This window comes from Cebidichthys violaceus, unplaced genomic scaffold (assembly GCF_023349555.1).
Source record: "Cebidichthys violaceus isolate CVI_PGR_0920_01 unplaced genomic scaffold, fCebVio1.0.p SCAF_4, whole genome shotgun sequence".
Classification (NCBI taxonomy): Eukaryota; Metazoa; Chordata; class Actinopteri; order Perciformes; family Stichaeidae; genus Cebidichthys; species Cebidichthys violaceus.
Genome location: NW_027176594.1, coordinates 10,498,949 through 10,517,438, shown reverse-complemented (window position 1 = coordinate 10,517,438; position 18,490 = coordinate 10,498,949). Strand labels below are relative to the sequence as shown.

Sequence of the window (18,490 nt, the reverse complement as noted above, 5' to 3'; positions counted from 1 at the left end):
GATTCCATCCTGTTTGGTGCTCCATTCTGAAGAGACTTGAGGTACTGTAGACTTGGTTTAGAGATAACTGATTTATCCACACACCTAGTGGCATATGTATGTTTTTGAACACAGTACTTCAGTAGTCTTATAGTGTTGATGGGCAAACCTACTGTAAGATTAGCTTTATATTTGTATGCCATCTTATTGAGATCAGTGGATTTAATTACAAATTGACTCACAATTCTGGGGAACTCTGACCCCACTTTAGGACACTGGAAGCAAAGTAAAAATAAAAAAATAAAAGTGAAAAGTGTATGTCAGTAACACTGTCTGTCTCCAGTCATTTGAGACAAACCCCATCTGTGTGTCTCCCTCTCCTATCTCTACAGACATATTCTCAGCGGATGTTTGTGGTTTAGATAAGGAACTGGATGTGGAGACCTGTCAGTGTGCGTGTCGGCGCGAGGATCAAACTCAAGACTGTGGCCCTAACCGACACCTCGACCGCAACACCTGCCAGTGCGTCTGCAACATTCCGCCTGCTCCCTCCTGCCCTCAGAACCACGTCTTCAACAAGGACACCTGTCAGTGCACATGTAGCAGGACGTGCCCACGGCACCAGCCCCTCAATAAAACAAAGTGTTCCTGCGAATGTAACGAGTCGCCCAACAAGTGCTTCCTAAAGGGAAGGAGATTTCACCAAGCCACATGCAGGTAAGGAGGGATGTGGAGGGTTCCGTAACATCTGCTGACACTTTTAGGCCCACTAGCTACACAACAACACCTACTGTCATGATGAACAGAAATGTACTTCATATTATAAATCAACAGGCAATTTCAAACATTATTGTCCATGTCGACACCAATGCCTGTAACCATAGTAACTCACTTCTCCCTGCATGTGCATGGCGAGCGAGGAGACGGAAGGAGAGACGCTGTCCTGCTACAACACGTTCTCACGCCTAACTCCTCAAAAACCAAAGCTCCAAACTATGACGCCCCTCTAGCGTCAATCTTGGACGTTCCAAAATAAAACTCCATCTTCACAGGAAGTTACATTTAGGCAACAAAACTTCTTAGGGTTAGGAAAAGATTGTGACTGACGTCATGACGTTGTATATCACTGTGATCATGGCGAGGCAATGGGCAGCTATATAACAAGGCCCTTTCCTTGTTATATTTTGTGGGTCCATTGGTTGCATCATCCTGCAGTAAAGTCAAACCCCACTCCAACACACACATTCACACACTGGCAATGTGTTTAGCTGTGTTTAGAGAAAGCACTGGTGGTTGTTGAAGTGAACCCGGTGTGTAATACAAGACCTCACTGTGCTAATGACTTCTCTTAGCTGTCACTTAACCATTTCCTCTCCCCGCACAGAAGGAAGCACACACACATCCATCCATCCCGTCCAGTCTTGACCCTTTGCGACCTTGTTTGAGAGTGATTTATGAGTATAACACAGCAGTTGGAATCTAGTGTCTGGGATCTGGCCCTAGTGTGTATGTGGCTGTGAGTGTGTGTGTTTGAAAGAGAGCGTGTGTGTCTATTTGAACTCTGCTGTGTATTTCATCATGGGTTCATAGATCTCTTTAAGTAACCATGACTAAATATTGTGTGACACCCGTGCAGCCAGAAAAGCAGTGGCAATTATACGCCAGTCTCAGAATCTTTGTCGTGTTGATGAAGTGAGTAAGTACTGCGTAAAACAGGACTCCATCCTCCAGTGCTTCATGTGTTCTTTGGAATTCCATGGCTCCTTGTGTAATCGTTGGTAGGCCTTGACTCTGGGCTGGGGTTAATCACATATCAGCTTTTGAAGGCCAATGTTAATGTTTTTGGGCTTCAAGGTGTTATTTTGTTGCCAATGCTGACTTACCTGACATGTACTTGACAATTTTTATTTCCAGAAAATCCAAGTAGTCACCCTTACTTAACTTGATTTTATTCTTGTTATGTTACAAATCCCCTAAAACAGGATTTAGACCACACTGTCACGTGACGCCTAAGAACAATAAATGCATCAGAAGTGAAACTGTAAAACAGTTCGACATCCTGTTCTGGTGAAAGCACTGGTGTTTCAGACGTGGGCTATAAATCACAGAGTAGTTCTGAAGGCTTTCCTTTTTACTGCTATGAAATCTAAACCTTTGTCATAACCTTTGACCTTTAGAACACACAAGAAAGTAGTTAGTGTTTGTCTTTGTAAGGCAGCAGTGGTTCTCAATCATTTGCAGCAGTGTTTGGCTGTCCTGAAAACCTGCAGCTGCCTGGTAAACAGAGGATCATGGATGTAGACTATAAGTGACCAAATTAATTAAGTTACTACATCACTTTGTCTTTAGTTTTCATTCACACTGATGAGCATTGGATTCAGTTTACAAGATGAAATCTCTCTGTTAACAAACTGTTGCAATGAATGCATCTACAATACATGCACAATTAAACAAATGTCATCGTATGATAGCTGGATTATAATCAAAGAATAATGGGCTCCATTCAGTGATATTACAATTTGTAGTTTGTGACAGAAAAGTAAAAAAACAACAAAAGGCTAGCATCACCAGTGAAGTCGAGCCAATGTCAGCATTGATCAGCAGTCAATGGGTTTTTTGAATGGGTTTTGATTAGATGCTCGTTAACACAAGCTTAAGAGATTTTAAAGTTTCGTTCTATGATATTGTGTCATTTAAGAACTCTTTCTTGAATTCTGTCTTAAATAAACATGGTGTAGTTGTTATATAGCCTAACTTTGCTTTTTACTTCTGGCAATAGTATTTATTCTTCAAAAATCAAAAAGGTTCTGTTCACTTGTGAAGATTATTTTGCGGAACAAGTTGTTACAGTATCTTAAATGTTTGTTTGCGTCAAAGCTTATTGTCCCTTATCAAGGGAACCAGGACTTCTGGATTGGCCAACATACGTACATATATCATCCTTCCATTCATTTTCTGAAATGCTTTTCATGTAAAGCGTTGTGAAAGGCTAATGATCCCTATTTTCAACATTCCTGCAGTGGTGCCCTAAGTTCACTATTTCTACTTTGCAAACAACGTATCTTATGATCTAGCAATCTTATTCTAATAGACCCATTACCAATAAATGAGCTGAGCACATTCATGCTCCCTGGAGGATGAATCCTTTAGATTTCGCAACATTTTCCCCACTTCTGGCAAAAATAAATAAATGGTAAATGAACTTCTACTTGTACAGGGCTTTTCTACTCCTACAACCATTCAAAGCGCTTTAACACTACAAAACTGTTTCCACTTAACAATGTCATCATTTCTGTAATGTTGTGGGCAACAACTACCACTTTATATCTCTAACCCTTTAAAGGAGTCTCCTTTACAGTTATGAGTTACGGTGTTATTGCTGTAAATTACAGGCTTCCATCAATTTATTTATCTACCTATTATTAATCCAGACACACCAGCATACCCACCTGGGTAAGACCAAAACTGGTTGATACGCAGTTCATGAATTCAGCGGTACGTCTTTTTCTGCATTCAAAGTTTTATACCATTTTATATTTGTGAGAGATACAAAATCTTGCCAAAGCAATGTGCTCTACCTTTTGCTGCCATGGTATTAGCTTTAAAGCTAAATGCTCTTTTTTTATTTTCCATTGCAGTTGTCTCAGGCCTCCCTGCGAGGTAAGGAGGCGAAGGTGTGAACCAGGTTTCTCCTTCAGCGAGGAAGTGTGTCGCTGTGTACCGTCCCACTGGAGACGGCTGGACTAACTGCAGGCGAGTAACACAATAACGAGATGCTAACGAGCAGATAACAAACTTAACAAGTAAAATTCATCACCCATCCTGCAGCTGGTCATGAGTATCCCCGTCAGCTGTGATGGCAGCTAAGTGTGCGGACCCTGATGAACGTGGGGAAACCTTAGTGACTGGAGTGCAGATATGGGAAGCTCTGGTGAGAGTGGGAAATGCACTGACTCAGTTTGAGGCGTTTGGGAGAGCGGCTGATCGGAGCCCAGAAAAGGAAGGAAAGACTGAGAGAGAGAGAGAGAGAGAGAGAGAGAGAGAGAGAGAGAGTCAACACTTGTTTTAAAATACTGTCTAAATATTTTTTTATATATATTTGGGGGGTTTTGTATTAATTATGTCTCAGTATTCCTTTGTGAGATATTGATTATATAATTTATTAAATGTTGTTTTTCAACCTCTGTTTATTGCAATTTCAATCTTTTTCCATGAAAATACACTGTGATCATTATTTTTGTATCATACATAGTATATGCGTAAAATAAAGTATACTGGATGATGCATTTTGTAAACTTAGTTTGTCTGTTTTGGTTCATATTCTACTGAGGTTATTCTGATCTTCATCCTCCCCATCATCACAAAGAAACACTAAGTGGTTGTAAAGTTTAATAGTAAAAACTAAAGCCAAAGGTAAAATCTGGGTCTCACAGGGTGGAAAAATGGATTTTGAACTTTTAGAAACATCTCCTTCTATTGATTTTAATGTATTTGAAATTGACAGTCAAACCCCAAAAAACTGACTTTTTATACTTGAGAGGTTAAAGTAGGAAATATAAAAGTCTTTTTTGATACGCGACATTTGAGTAAAGTCCTCATCTCATCTATAGACCCCCAAAACATATTTCTACCTGTGCAACCTCCAGTGATGGAGACATAGGACACAAACTAAAACTGGTGTGTACCTCTAAAGAAGAGATTGCACTGTGGAAGCATGCGATCGGCTCCGAGTACAGAAGTTATTTTTGGAGTGAAGCATAATAATTGCATGCCGGTGTGTGCGAGAGTTCAGCGCAGCAAAATCTGACTCTTAAAACCATTCCCTGTAACTGGAACAACAAGCAAATGTGCAAAGCATGTGATGGTGGTTAACACTGATGGAATGCATCGGCAGCAGCAATGCCTGTGGTGGCAAGGATGTAAGAGAGGGTCTAATATGTCAAAATGAATACCTAAATATAAATTTTGTTATGAAATCATAATAATAATAATACATTTAAAGGGAAACTTTGCTAATTCAAATGTGCAAATATAAACACTGTATATTAATAAATATAACTAAATATTCAAATGCAAACAAATCAGTGCAAACACAAGGCAAACACAGCAAACTATGTAAATAAGTTAAGTTTAAGCGTGGAGAGTGTGCCAATACAAAGTACAAACTATACAAATGCAGCATGTAAAGAGGGGTCTAGTCCACGGGCAGAGGGAACGAGTCACACTGGCCACTCAGCGTCTGCACTAGCTGGCTCAGAGAACACAGGAATGCTTGATTGATTGAAGGCTGCAGTTTGAGCTTCCTCCCTCCTCGAGGCAACTTCTAGCTCCCTCGCATCATGCATGGTCGTCTAAAAACGTTGCTCTTACTGTGCCCAGTTCATCTGCCGCCTGCCCCTTCCTTAGGACAGTCAGATGCTCCTGTTCTTGTTTTCTTTCACTTGGAAAATCTGTTTTGAAAAAAGAAAGATAGAAATGTGATGTGGTTGAATTGAACAAAGAACCTTTTTCAATTATTATTTGGTAAATACCTCAATTTGGAGGTTGAGAAAATTCATTTTTTAATCAAAGCAATGCTATGCAATGTATTGTATACAATAACCACAAGTTCTTCATTTTGGTGTAGAGAATAGAATAGATTCCTGTTATATTAACTACATTTGAGTTTGGTCTGAGAAGAAACTGTGCCATGGAGAAATGATGGTGTAAAAGTAAAATGGAACACTTTCAGGTGTTTCGCCATGCCTAGAATTTCTGACTGCTGGTACCAACCGGGGAACTTGGGCCGCCAGGAGAACTGTCTTCGGTAAGGTAAGTGGTCATTATTGGACACTTGGAACACAGTCTTGAACAGATTTACATGTTAATTACTACTGCAACACAATATGAAATAGCAACAGCTCTTGAAAATTTAACGTACACAAAGGCACAGAGCACAACAATAGCAGTAGCAACTGTTATCTGCTGTTGTAGCCAGATAGCTAGCTAAAAAATGCTGTCTTCGTCGAGAAAAGAGTAAAATAGCCTTGGTTGTGAGAAGTGAGGTTTCCAATGAAAACAAAGCTCTCAAGCAGAGTAGAGTTAACATAAATCCTCCATCATGGACTCCGACAATGCCCATGGCGAGTGGAGGCCACCCTCTCTCCCATTGCTGGTCTATGGCCATATATTGTGTCCCATCTTTTTAAATCAGTTACAGCTCTTTCTGTTCCGTTGTAGTTCTTGATAGTTTTGAAGTCACTTTAAAGCTTTTTTTTTTTTTTTTTTACTTTCCCTACACTGTTGGAATGTCCTTCGGTAACCTTGTGCAGTAAACAGTTGAGAGAGGATAGATCTTCTCGTTGTGCTTTGCTCCATCATTCGGCAACCAAACACAGGGATGACTGCACTTCGTCAATTGACCAAGGCATGGTTTCCGTGCCATACAATGCAGTGAAAAGGAGGCAAAAGACTGTGGGTATTAAATATGACACCAAAAAAGTGGTAATTTAACCTGCTTTTTACAACGATTTTAACCACAATTTGCTCTTTTTTCACTATATGTCCTTAATCTGTACGCTATGAACATATCACTGGAGGAATTTGTTCAGTGTTCAAAATATAATACTTATCACTATTGCTGAAGGAGATGAAATCAAGACCAGCTAAATTGTAACTACATTGTGTTATTATTATTAAGACATCTTACATATTCTAAAGAGATGACACTGTTTGTATCTGTTTTAACATTGGAATAGATATTATAGACATCAATGCATTAGCTCTCCTTTAGATTTAAAAAATATATCAACACAACAACTACTGAAGAAATTGAAATCGTCCGAGTAGTTGGGCAGAAAGGTCATGAAAAAAAGATTCTTGGGCTGCGAGGAGATGAATGTTGTTTCCCATGAGTTGTGGACTGTGGCTCAGGAAAAAGAAATGGTGTGATATTAAGTTTTAATGCGTAAAAAAAAAAACAGACCAGAAGAAAAATAAGGAAACAAGTGGAGGACAAGGACAGTCAGAGATGAGAGACTCACCGCAAATATTGGACAATAATCTGTTTATTTCATGATTGTATTAGGGCTGTACCGATTAGTTCATCATAACATTGACATAACATTTTTTTTTTTAAATTTACATTTGAATATTGTGTAGCTTCTTTTTTGCATGTATATTCATTCTGTTGATTCTGCATTTCAGCACAGTTGCAAATAAAGATTGGGCTACACTACTACTATTAATATTATAGCTATTCGTAGAATTAGATTTCAGTGGTGGCTACACTGTTTCTATTGTGATCAAAACATTTACAATAACTCCTGAGCATTGTAAAATCAAAGGTCAAATATCTAACGAAATAATCTGCTACAATCCATTTGTTGGCATTAAGTTCAGCATTTTGAACCTACTTTAATTGCAGTCAAAAAACTGTTTGCTCTCCAGCTTAACGGGGCAGTCTAGCAGCGCCATCAATTATACACAATAACATCAAAATACATTTTTCTTTCTTTAGTGTGATGGCATCATAAAATATGATGACAGACACTTTGAAGCTTCATTCCAAAAAGCTCAATAGAAACTTAAAATATATTCTTATAATAATGACAAGAATTGAGTGGGATGAAAGGGCGTCAAGTTCATAGTTATTTGTCGAGTTTGGCGACCTTTCTCAAAGGTCCACAACAAAAACTGCAATACTGAACACATTCAAAACATGCAAATACTATTTTCAAATATCACTGTAGATTCCCACGTCCAGAGGATCCTGGACAGTTGAGTTAAGATTTTTGAGTCTCTCCTAAAGATGTGTTATCAAAAAACTAACCATATTATTGTTTCCTCCTCATTTCCTTCCTGGACATTCTCCAGGAATGAGGCGTCCTCCCTGCAGCTACACAGACGGGTGAGTGAAGAGAAGGTCAACATCATACAAATATGAAAACATCCATCAGCTTTTAAATTGATCTAAGATGTTCTCAGTCTTCAGATTTGGATGAAGAACCCAGCAGTTCAATTTGATAAATATATATATATATATATCAGTGGCGGGCCGTGCATTTTATACCTGGGCCTTCAGTGCTGTCCTACTACAGTTGAACCACCTCCTACTAACCTAATTATGGCGCCACAGCTACGGTTATTATTTGTTTCTAGGAGTGTAACAATACACGTATTTGTATTACACCGTTAGGTACGAGGCTTACGAACCGAACAATACGTTTGAATAATACTAGTGCATTTGGAAAATTTGTGTATGTGTGTGTGTATACACAGGACATGCTGCTCCAGAGGCTGATATACTTTATAATCCACTCCAGATGTAAAATTTTAGTTGTTGAACCAACATCACCTCTCATGTCAACCCAGATAATTTGTGTGTGTATGTATGTATGTGTGTGTGTGTGTGTCTTTTAATGTGAGTGTCTTTGCCGTTATTGTTTGTGTCTCACCAGCAGAGTCAGACATCAAAATAAACTAAGATCAAGTTTCAAGCATGCGCACACATTTATACATGCACACTGTTCTGCTCAGACCCAATGTCAACTCTGTGTCCTGTATTGCGCAAGGAACAGACCAGCGTGTTGTATTTGGACAGGTTTAATATGAAGAAGTGTGAAACTACAAAACAGGCAAGTTTTCATCAAACTTAAATACTGCAAATACGATAGCAAATGTAAACAGATCATCACTAAATTACAGTATGTGATACAAAATAATGGAAACCTACATGGCTGTGCCATCTACTTATATTAAATCCGTTACATGTTGCACATGTCATCAAACCCTTTTTACTTACACCAAACTAACAAAATAAACCCTCAGAAATACTTAAAGCTATAAAAGTAAATTATACTCACTGGCATTGCCACTCAGAGGGCCAGAAAATGCAGGATGGATGAAGATAATCACTTGAGTACAACAGAACCATCTTTATCACTAAACCAGAAAAAAGAATACAATGCTACTTCCTGTCACATGTACATACAGTATAGTACGTGAACACTGGCGAATAACTGTAACACCTTAACTTAACACTAGGTGGCAGTAATTGCTTCAAATAAAATACAAATACAAAAGTCATTACACACACACATTTATTGTTTATTTTGCATGAGTTTCAAAGTGAAAAATAACTTGTTTCCAAAGAGACTACAAGTTATTTTTGCTGAAGACAATGCCAATTTGATTTAAATTAGATTAGAGGAGAGCTTTAAATGTCAGAATATCACAACATTTGTTCTCTATCAGATGCTTGATATAGTTCAGTGTTGTATAAAGTGTGTGGTCCATTGTCAGATCCACACAAATTCACATGGACACTGCATGTTACTCAATGTGCAGCTGTAGAGAATAGCAGAGAGGTGAAAAACGTCAGTCTTAAAGTTCGATTAAACCTGAAGTCCTCCAGTTAAATTGTTTGAATCTCTACTGGGAATAAATACCTGATATTACGATATTGTCACAGCTCTGCCCCTTCTTTCCTGTCACTCTATCTCTCACTCGCCTAATCAGCTCATTCAGTGCACCTGTTAGTCACACCCACCTCATCAGCCCAATCACTCTCACCTGCTCTCTCTGTTGCACCTACTATTTAGACCCCAGTCTCACACACACTCACTGCCAGATCCTTCTCCACTTCCATGCAAGACCTTCCAGTGTTTCCCTTTGGACTGAGTCCCCGTTACCAACCCTGCTTGTCTTGGACTACCCCGCCTTGCCTCTGCGCCGGTAATTCGCTCAACCTTCTGTCCCTGACCACGAGAGACTGCCGCTGTATTCCTGTGAAGATTCTACCTGTTGTGCGTTTCGAAGAAAATAAAGCTTTGATTCAAAACATCCCTGGTGTTTGTCGTACTGCTCCTGGGTCCTTACTACACCCGTTATAGTACGATCTGGCCTGCACGTGGATCCAGCAGACGGCACCACGGCATGGGTCTGGCATGGGCCCTGCTCGGGGCGATCGAAGAGGCGATGCAGCGAACCGAGACCATGGTGGTCACCAACACCGCCGTGGTTAGCCACAACCTGGTGAATCAGAACCAGATTCTCACCACTTTGATTGACCAGGTACGGCAACTCACGGCAGCCACAGCTCAGACCGACGCGGCGGCGTCTTCATCACCTGCTCCGGTCCTCTCGGGAATGTTTCCAGCTGTTTCTACGGCGGTCTTGGAGTCCCGGGTGGGGGAGCCCGAACGTTACACTGGGGATCCTGAGGGTTGCAACGCATTCCTGACGAACTGTTCCATCCTGTTTGCGTTATAGCTAGGGTGGTGTTTACTATCAACCACCTGACGGGGAGAGCTCGCCTGTGGGGAACGGCGGAATGGGATTGCCGTACTCCTGCCTGTGCTTCCTTCCGGTCCTTCTCTGCTGAACTACGCAAGGTTTTTGGAGTGGTGTCCATGGGACCGGACATCACCGGAGGGCTAATGAGGCTCCAGCAGGGCCACTGATCTGTCATGGATATTGCCATTGATTTCCAGACCCAGGCACGATTAAGTTCATGGAACATGGACGCCCAGTGTGACACATCTGCTCGGTCTAGCAGATTACGTCAAGGATGAACTCATCGCGTTCAAGCTACCCACATCTTTGGACGGACTTATCGAGGCAACCTCCAGAGTGGCTCGCCACATCCAGGTCAGGCGGCTGGCAAAGCGCCGGGAACAGTCAAGTCAGGGGCAACCTCCTCGCTTTCTTTGTGCCACAGCTCCGGAGTACATTCCGCCGCTTCCTCAAGAAGGGAAGTACTGGTGAGCCAAGCAGTTTCCCAACCCTCCGCCTGTCAACGACCACTTTTCCATGCCCAGCTATTATTAACCGGATCTACCCATACGATTTCCACCTTCCTGGATTCTGGAGCAGGCGCGTCCATTATGAACGAGGAACTCGTGACACAGTTGGGGATCGACCGGATACCTCTTCCCCAGGCTGTTCCAGCCAGCGCCCTGGACGGTCATCTTCTGGGGACAGTGACGCACCAAACCGTTCCAGTCCACATGCTGCTATCCGGCAACCATCACAAGACCATCAGCTTCCACATCCTGCAAACCCCTCGCATCCCCCTCATTCTGGGATACCCCTGGCTGCGTCGACACAATCCTCACATCGACTGGACTACGGGGGTTCTTCGGGGTTGGAGCCCGTCCTGTCATCTAGTCCAGGGCTTCTTAACCTTTTTGACCTCGGGGCCCAAGTACAAAGTGGCCCGGGGCCCATTCAAATATTAACACTGTATTGGTTTAACTAATTGATCTCACTCTTGGTTTGATTTGTATTCAATAACTTAATCAAATTCACTTACAGTTTAACAAGCAAATTTCCAAAAGGTCCAGATTGGGGAAAATCTCCTTGTGCAAAGGAACACTACAATAATATCTAACTTGCACTATTTAGAGATGGATGGATGGATGGATGGATGGATGGATAGATAGATAGTAACAACGTCTCTGTGTAGTAAACAACTGTCAAAGAAAGTACACATCAATTATATTTATTTTGCAGGGACAATGCACACCAATCAACAGTGAAACTGTAGGTGTTAACAATTATTAGTCTGTTTTCAAATTTAACTTGATAGATTATAAATAATACATAAGTGTTCTTCTCATTTCAAGTAAAATAAGGGCTGGAATAACTGACAGAACAGAAAGCTTTTGAAAAATGTGCATCTTAAAATAAATCACTTAATTGTAGAAGAATGAATTTCATTGAATTGCTCTGCAGCTTTAAATTCAGTCAATTCAGGTGTGAAGTGATGTCAATCAAAAAAACCATATTTTTCTCATCTACTAACAAGATAAATGTGTGTGCAGTGACTTTATCTGTGGTTATTTAAGCACTTGTTTCAGCTCTATTCTCTCTGTTAACAACATTTGTCAGTGAAATAATGTGTAGTTCTGATCATTATGGGCCCTTATGCTTATTTTCTGTGTCTTCATTGCGAATATGAGTGAATACTTGTGCTGCAATTAAGACACACTGTCACTGAATTCCCCGTGGGAAGTTTTCACCTATACGAACCTGACAATTTTTGGCCAAAGACTGAGCTCTTAGTTCATTTCTCTTTTAAGGGACTATTATCTGATTTGACTTTCACAACTAAAATATTAATCTTACTGCTCTGCGATCTATTTCCTGGTCTCTCAATTTTAACGTTTTTTGTGGCCCTCTAGGTGGCGCTTGCGACCCAATCGTGGTCCGCGGCCCTGTGGTTAAGAATCACTGATCTAGTATGCCTGAAGCAAGCCACCGTTCCACGAGGTCCCGCGCTCACCAATTCCACGCCTGAACTTCCGGGGGTTCCCGCGGAATACTTGGACTTTAAGGAGGTTTTCAACTAGTCCAGGGCCATGTCTCTGCTTCCCCACCATCCGTATGATTGTGCCATCGACCTCCATCCTGGTACGTTCCCACCTAAAGGGCGCCTTTATTCCCTGTTGGCTCCTGAAAGAGAAGCGATGGACAATTATATTAATGATTTCCGGTCTCATATGCCCCTCGTCCTCTCCCGCAGGGGCTGGATTCTTTGTGGAGAAGAAGGACAAGACTCTTAGACCCTGCATCGACTACCGGGGCTTAAATGAAATCACGATTAAGAACCGGTACCCCTTGCCACTCATCGTGACGGCCTTCGAGCTACTTCAAGGAGCCATCTTCTCCAAGCTCGACCTCCGCAACGCCTATCACCTGGTCCGGATCAGAGAAGGGGATGAGTGGAGGACGGCATTCAATATACCTAAAGGACATTACGAATACCTTGTGATGCCCTTCGGCTTAACCAATGCCCCCGCCATCTTCCAGGCCCTGGTTAACAATGTGCTCCGAGACATGTTGGACTGGCACATATTTGTCTACCTCGACGACATCTTGATCTTCTCCAAGAACCAAGAGGAACATGTGCACCACGTCCAGTCCGTGCTTCAACTCCTACTGGAGAACTCCCTGTTTGTGAAGGCGGAGAAGTGCGAGTTTCATGTTCCCACGGTGTCATTCCTGGGCTATAACGTTTCCCAGGGCAGCATCCAGATGGACCCCGCTAAAGTTGCTGCCGTCACTACTTGGCCTGTCCCTAACTCCCGCAAGTAACTTCAATGTTTCCTGGGGTTCGCCAATTTCTATCGGAGGTTCATCAGGAATTACAGCGCGGTCGCTTCCCCACTCACTGCCCTCACCTCCTCCAAGATTTCTTTCCTGTGGACCTCTGCAGCCGAAGAGGCCTTCCAGAACCTGAAGTCCAGGTTCACCTCAGCACCCATCCTCCAAGTCCTGGATCCGGACAGACAATTTGTGGTGGAGGTGGATGCCTCCGACATTGGGGTTGGGGGTGTTCTGTCCCAGCACTCGGCCACTGACCAAAAGCTCCATCCCTGCGCCTTTTCCTCGCGTCGGCTTTCCCCCACCGAGAGAAACTATGACATTGGTAACCGAGAACTACTAGCAGTGAAGCTGGCCCTGGAGGAGTGGCAGCATTGGTTGGAGGGGACCAAGCTCCCATTTCTGATTTAGACCGACCATAAGAACCTGGAATACATCCGCACAGCCAAGAGACTCAATTCCCGACAGGCCCGGTGGTCATTATTCTTCACACGGTTCCACTTCATGCTCTCCCATCGCCCCGGGTCCCGCAATATCAAGACCAATGCCCTTTCCCGTCAGTTCTATGGGGAGGAGGAACCTACCTCTGGCTCCTCGTCCATCCTTCCTGCCTCCTGCCAAGTAGCCGTCCTCGCCTGGGACATTGAGAAGTCAGTGAGTGAGACTTTGTCACTGGGCTACCACCATCTGAGGGCCACACCGCCATCCTGACTGTGGTCGACAGATTTAGCAAGATGGCCCATTTTATTCCTCTGCCCAAACTCCCGTCTGCTTAAGAGACTGCAGAACTCATATCCCTGCACATCTTCCGCCTGCATGGGATTCCAGTCGATATAGTCTTCGACCAAGGTCCTCAGTTCACCTCCATCTGCTGGAGGGATGTCTGCGCTCTGCTGTGGGCCACTGTCAGTCTGTCCACTGGGTTTCACCCCCAATCCAACGGCCAGACAGAGAGGAAGAACCAGGAGATGGAAACAGCCCTCCGCTGCTTGGTCTCCCGGAATCCTGCCTCCTGGTTCCGCCAGCTGACGTGGGTAGAATACGCTCACAACTCCCTGACCAGCTCCGCCACAGGCTTATCACCCTTCCAGTGCTCATATGGGTTTCAGCCGCCTCTGTTCCCCGCGTTGGAGAAGGAGGTTTCTTGCCCTTCAGTCCAGACCTTCATCCGCCGCTGCCACCAGACCTGGACAAAGGCCCGAGCAACCCTGGTCCGGTCTGCCGACCGCTACGCAACAGCAGCTAGTCGACACCGCACTCCAGCCCCATCTACCAGGTGGGTCAGAGGGTGTGGTTGTCGACTCGGGACCTACCCTTGCGAGTGGAGTCCAGAAAACTGGGCCCTAGATTCATCGGGCCTTTCGAGATTGAGAGGATCATCAACCCGGCGGCAGTGAGGCTCAAACTCCCCAGAGCCATGCGAATCCACCCACATTCCATGTATCCAAGGTCAAACCTGTCCAGGAGAGTCCATGGGTGCCAGCTGCTGCTCCTCCTCCGCCCCCTTGCCTCGTCGAAGGAGGCCCTGTCTACACAGTTCATCACCTGCTTTGCAGTCTCCTCTTGCTGCACCTCTTGTGAGCGGATATCCAGTTGTTCTTGTGATAACAAACTGTTTGAGCGGAGGAGAGGTCAAGTCATGTATAATTTAGTACATGAGACAGACATGCACATATTTAATCATGTTCTCCCCACTAAACAAGTTATAATTTTTTAGTATAGGGCAATGATGAGAAAGAACAGATTTTTTTTTTATTTTTTTTTTTATCAAGAATTTTGAGTGTTCGTTTATACAATGACTGTAGTGGTTTCAGAGTAGTGGTGCTGGCCTGTGACCAGGTTGTTATACAGTAAGTGATATGGTGAACAACCATAGAAAGCATGTATGTCTTAGCTGCTTCTGTTGACGTGTAGTTTTGTGTAAACCTGAAATTTGATAAATTAAATTTAACCCGGTTACAGACCTTTTTCATCTGAGATTTGAATGATAGTTTGGAATCAAAAAGTACTCAGATATTTGTATTCAGGTACAACCTGTAGCCTCTCTCCAGATACAAAGACATCCGGCTCTACACTACCAGAGTTTGTTTTGGTAAAAATCATACATACTGTTTTGGATGTCTTTAGTTGTAAACAGCATTGCTTTAACCATGCAGTTACATGAACCATTGAGTTAGTGAGTTAATTTGCAACTTGTCCCATTTTGCTACCATGCAAGTAAATTACAGAGTCATCTGCATACATTTGAATGTTGGTGTCAGGACATGCTGATGGCAGATCATTGATATATAAAGAGAACAGCAGTAGGCCCAGGACAGATCCTTGTGGGACGCCTGTGGACAAGTGGAGGGCAGTAGATTGATAGTTCTGTATTGGACATACTGTGATCTATTTAGCAAATATGATTCAATCCATTTAGGTGTACCTGAGGAGAAATTGTAGCTGTGCAACTTGGACAAAAGAATGCTATGATTAATATTGTCAAATGCCTTCTTGAGATCACCCCCTTTGTCCAATAGAAATTAGATTTTTTTTTTTTTTTTTTTTTTTTTTCTGTGAAGAAATGGGTGGCTGAGTCGGTAGAATAATTTTAGAATAAAAGGTTTAAGAGAACTGATTAATCTTGTCACCTCTGATTGAGAGACATTTCTTATGCTGAAGGTCGGCTCCAATGAATTTACTGTACAGACGTGTATTCTCAGGGGAGAAACATTTAGCAATGGTAGCTACAGAATCAATAAAAAAATCTGCCTTCGCTTTTCTTAATTTCTTTACCACTTTGTTCCTCAGCATAGGAAAATGTTGTCTGTCATGGCTCAATTTATTTTTAATTGCAGTTTTTAAGACACAATCCCGTTCTTTCATTAATTTTAAGATATCATTTATCCAAGGAACAGTGTGTTTGATATTTTTGTGCCTAAATTTGCGATTAAAATCCTTGATAGTGTTCTCTAATTTTTTTTGAGAATTGTTGACTGTCTTCCTCAATGTCTATTCCCAACAGTAGTTCATCCTAGTCAAGTAGTTGAACAGTGTTTTTAAAGTTTTCTTGATTGTTTTTGGGGATTCTAAAAGATTCATCATCCCTGACAGAAGGCCTAAAACACTTCCTGTCAGATTGTGGTCAGAAAGACCTGTTACCATATTGAGAGATTTTAGAACTCTCTCTCTCTCAGGCCTATTACTAAATATTAAATCAATTTGGGTCCTGGAGGAATTTGTTATTCTTGTGGGACCACTGATCAACTGCACCAGGTCAACGTCATCAGTTATCTGTTTAAGATTCTTTCTATGCTTTGTTCTCCCAATTGATTTTAAAATCACCCATAATTACCTCTTTACAGAAATTGCATTATTTTAATAGTTTCTCAAATTCCTCATAGAAACTACTATTGGAAGAGGGAGGCCGATACATTACAATAAGTGAGAAAGACATTTGTGGTGATACAATTATATCTAGACCTATTGTGGCAACCCGGGGGACGTGGAGGCAAGATTCAGAAATAAAACAGGAGACTCAGAGACAGTAACTACGTAACATAAAGTGTCCTTTAATAACCAGGTTAGGGTAAAGGGGGATAGGGTCAAACTTCAACAAAAGATTCCTCCCGGTCGGAGTCTTTGGCCTTCAGTCTACACTCAGTCTGAGACGATTCCTCCGTCCTGTTTGGGCAGAGCAGAGAGAGGTGAGTGTGATGCCGGTAGTCCCCCCAGGGCGTGCTGCAGATCGGGCTGCAGGCAACCGTAAAACCTTGTCTAGAAAACTAGCGATGGCCCATCGGCCGCTGCACCAGCTCCACCATTCCAAGAAGGCAGAGCCCTCCAGACAGCGTCAGGTGAAACAGATGTAATCCTTGTATCATCCGCTTTGGAGTTGGCTTCCTTCCCTGGTATAGTGTGTAACGGGCCGGGCACGGATGAATATCTCCAGATAACAGCAGGAAAATTGTGATAATCAGAGTGTGGCTTAGCTGAAGTAGAGTTGCTGGTTTCATGCGTTTCTTCACTCGGATGTAAAGAGATGGAAAAATGAACGATACGGCCAAAGCGTGTTTCCCAAATCCAAATTTTACCATGTATTGATTTGTCAGTTGGCTTGACAGATCGGCATTGTTTGCGTATATTTTTCCACAACTATAAAAGTTTAGGAGTGGGTTGATGACAACCGTTTTCAAAACTAACTTTATGCCAGCAAGTCTTATAAAGTTACAAAGCAATCCATAGACTAAGAGAGCTGTGAGTGTTCCTGCTCTACCTGCTGCTCTGTCTGCCACCACCTTGGTATAGCATGTCATTAACGAGTCATAATAATATGAAGAATGTCATAGTATACAATGACTTTCTTAAATATTCATTAATAATATAAACGTATAGAACCTCTTTGAAAATATTATACAAAATATAGTATAGTATCCACTAAATATGTGCTAAAAAATATATATCTTAGTATAGTATGCTATCAAAGAGCCATGAAAATATCATTAGAATATCATAGTATAGTATATGCAATACAATTTCACTAAAGTATAGTATGTATTCAAAATAATAAAAAATACCATAGCATAGTATGCCATACAAATGTTACTTGAAATATCATAGGATAGTATTTCATAAAAATGCCATAAAAAGTCAAAGTATAGCATTCCTTTTGAGTCATAACAATAATACAGTTTAGAATGCCATAATAATTTATTTTAGAATATCATAACATCTTATGAATGAATATCTCCAGATAACAGCAGGAAAATTAATTAATTATAGAATACCATAAAAATGTCACGAATAATGTGATAGTATACAATGCCGTGAAATGCCATTAAAAACATCATTGTGTGGTATGATGTAAGTTCCTTCCTCAAGAATATTTTCAGAAATCTATGCAATAATCATACAAAGACATCAACTTGTTGCAAGTGCTTCAAGTGTTACATTTAGCAACAATAGGAGACAGAGACACATTTTCACTGTATAATAATTCATGGGCCAAGGTGCAGAGTTTTCAGTCTGCAATGGAAGATGTGTTGAGTTTCTGCTGTCCTGATGTCCATGGGGAGCTCAAGTTGCTACAATAATAATAACACCAATGAACATTATTCACTGAGCAGTTTTCATAACAAGGTAACAGTGCTTTTTAGAAAAATCCTAAAGCATCAATGAATAAATTGAAATAAAATGCAAACAATATTATGATCTCAATAGGGAGAGTTCCACAGTCTGGGGGCTCTGACAACAGCAAGACAGCCTTTTTTCCCCATTTTTAAACATTAAGTTCCATTAATATATTTTGTTTGCTTTTGTTTTAGTCTCCAGGAAGTAAAGGTGGGACAGTTATAGAGGCTCCAACATACACACGCACAGAAACACACAGACACACAGACACACAGACACACACACACACACACACACACACACACACACACACACA

General features: G+C 41.8%; 1 protein-coding gene across 2 annotated transcripts in view; it reads left to right on the top strand.

Moving 5' to 3' along the window:
• Positions 1 to 4,201, top strand: part of vegfc (vascular endothelial growth factor c) — a 78,754-nt gene extending 74,553 nt beyond the window's left edge. The window contains exons 6-8 of one of the 2 annotated variants that reach the window (XM_068727710.1): positions 372 to 696; positions 3,618 to 3,732; positions 3,808 to 4,201. In XM_068727710.1, the coding sequence (XP_068583811.1) occupies positions 372 to 696; positions 3,618 to 3,726 (434 nt within the window). In that variant the 3' untranslated portion in view covers positions 3,727 to 3,732; positions 3,808 to 4,201. Of the gene's footprint in view, positions 1 to 371; positions 697 to 3,617 lie in introns of both variants that reach the window. The other variant, XM_068727709.1, reaches the window with a different exon arrangement.
• Positions 4,202 to 18,490: the final 14,289 nt, after the last annotated feature.